The sequence below is a fragment of the Limulus polyphemus genome, unplaced genomic scaffold (genome assembly GCF_000517525.1).
Source record: "Limulus polyphemus unplaced genomic scaffold, Limulus_polyphemus-2.1.2 Scaffold14801, whole genome shotgun sequence".
Lineage (NCBI taxonomy): Eukaryota > Metazoa > Arthropoda > Merostomata > Xiphosura > Limulidae > Limulus > Limulus polyphemus.
The window spans coordinates 1-2,290 of NW_013680411.1; the positions used below are offsets into that span (position 1 = coordinate 1).

Below are 2,290 nucleotides of genomic sequence, written 5' to 3' on the forward strand. Positions count from 1 at the left end.
AAATAAAGACAGTGTTGGTTAGGTGAAAATGTGCTCGTTGTTACAGAAACTAACGAATGATGTCGCCCATTTTCCATTCAGCATTTACGAACAACATCCGCTGAAATTGAAAGAAATGACAGCGGTGTTGGTACAGAAACCAGTAAACCTAGTAGATTACGCCGGTTGATGGCGGTAGAGAACCAAGAGCGGCAGTGTGCGGATTGTGATCAACAGGTGGAGCCACGAGAAGGCAAACTTTCTGGAATGTTGTGCGATCCCTTGGTTTGCCGAAAATGTGAAAGAAAACGATATGAACGAAAAGAATTAATAACAGAAATCGTCGTAACCGAAGTAAAATATGGACGAGATCTTAATATCGTCAAAGAGGTAAATTACTGCGTTTACATTATGATTACTTCATTTGCTAATAAATTCACCCAAGTGTAAAAGTCCGTGCGAAACTTACACAAATCAAACCCGTGATCATAATGTAGTGTATAGTAATCAAAGATTTCTTAAAAAGGCTTAGAATACGAATGTGTTTATTTTTGAGATTAAATCATCAGAATACGTAATTAATTCTTGTATTACCAAATTAATTTATTAAAATTAGCCAATCAAACTGGATGTGAACAAATTACTTGCATTTAAAGCACATACAAACTATTATTTAATTTTAATGTATGTTTGAACAATTTTTAATATACGTTTCAACGAACAGTTTTTTATGTTTTTTTTATTATATTGTAGGAGTTCTATAGGCCGATGGAGGTCGCTGGTTTGCTAGGAAAAGAACAGTTACGTCAAATATTTTTGAACATAGACGAGTTAATAAGTTTCAGTGCAAAATTTGCTGAAAAACTAAAGGATGCTATTGACATTGCCAGAGAACAAGGTGACGAGGTAAGCAAGTTCATCTTTTGTGAAGATTCACAGATGGCGCCACTAGCATATGAAATACTATCAATTTGAAATATCAATTAATTAGTTTATCAGTGTAAGTTATACGGTTATAGCAATACAAATTTAACAGACTGAATAATTCTGATACTAAGATTCATGAAACAAATCGGCCGTAAAAGACTGAATTATGAACCTTGTGGTGTTTGAGTTATATATGAGTTGCAGTATTAATTCCGCTAATTAATATATTATTCTGATTTATTTATCAGAGAATCCGTTTCACGTAGGTCCCTTCTTTCGATCTGATTTTACTGTCTAGGGGTTGAAGTTCTCTAAATAGGTACAGATGGATGCCCAGTGGTCAGAGAAACAATAAATTAGGCTTAGTATTTATTTTAAGTATAAAATTTATCAACACATCGAAATGTCGAACTTTGACTTTCACATTGTGATCTAAACACATTTAAACGTCGATAACTTCCTGGTTAGTGTGGTTCACTGTAAACTCTCAGTGTGCAATTATAAGAAAAGATGGGTCCTTCTCCAGACTGTGATGGGGTATATCCTCGTAGTCAATAGCAAGGATAATCCACTCAGATATCTGTTTGCAGTGTTAATAGCAAGGATAATCCACTCAGATATCTGTTTGCAGTGTTAATAGCAAGGATAATCCACTCAGATATCTGTTTGCAGTATCAATAGCAAGGATGATTAATACGCAGCTTTGTTTGTTAGTGCATTGTCAAAAGGCACCTAAAATTAATATTAGGCTTTCAAAAAAAATACGTTATTTCAAGTTAACATCATGAGCTAAAAATGAGGGGATAATCCACTCAGATATATGTTTGCAGTGTCAATAGCAAGGATAATCCACTCAGATATCTGTTTGCAGTGTTGCTATTGACACTGCAAACAGATATCTGAGTGGATTATCCTTGCTATTAACACTGCAAACAGATATCTGAGTGGATTATCCTTGCTACTGGCACTCTAAACTGGTACCTGGGTAGTATTTATAAAAATTTACCGACATTGTTCATCCGGGAACTTTGCTGTGACTTTGTTTTGAATTCTTTCAGGACTATACGACGGTTAACATAGGGAAGTTATTTCTGGAGTCCACTGACATGCTGCATGCCTTTGAAACGTACTGTGTTCAACAGGTGAGAAGAAACCAAATTATTAATGAATGATATAAAAATGTGTAGTTAAGCCTCGGGTGTAAATCTGTTTTACTGTGCAGATCGGAAACACAAGTACTGTGGTATTGAGTGTTTATAACAGTTATAAGTGTTGAGTGTTTATCACAGTTAGAAGTATTGGGTGTTTATCACAGTTATAAGTATTGAGTGTTTATCACAGTTAGAAGTATTGAGTGTTTATCACAGTTTGAAGTATTGAGTGT

The 2,290-nt window shown here is 34.8% G+C and overlaps 1 protein-coding gene across 1 annotated transcript; it reads left to right on the plus strand.

Annotated features, from left to right (window-relative positions):
- Window positions 1-81: 81 nt before the first annotated feature.
- Window positions 82-2,048, plus strand: LOC106477398 (T-lymphoma invasion and metastasis-inducing protein 1-like; the record flags this gene model as incomplete). Its single annotated transcript, XM_013937972.1, has 3 exons — window positions 82-369; window positions 733-885; window positions 1,965-2,048. Coding segments are annotated over 3 exons (525 nt in total), but the record flags the coding sequence as incomplete, so codon positions are not given.
- Between the last annotated feature and the right edge of the window lie 242 nt (window positions 2,049-2,290).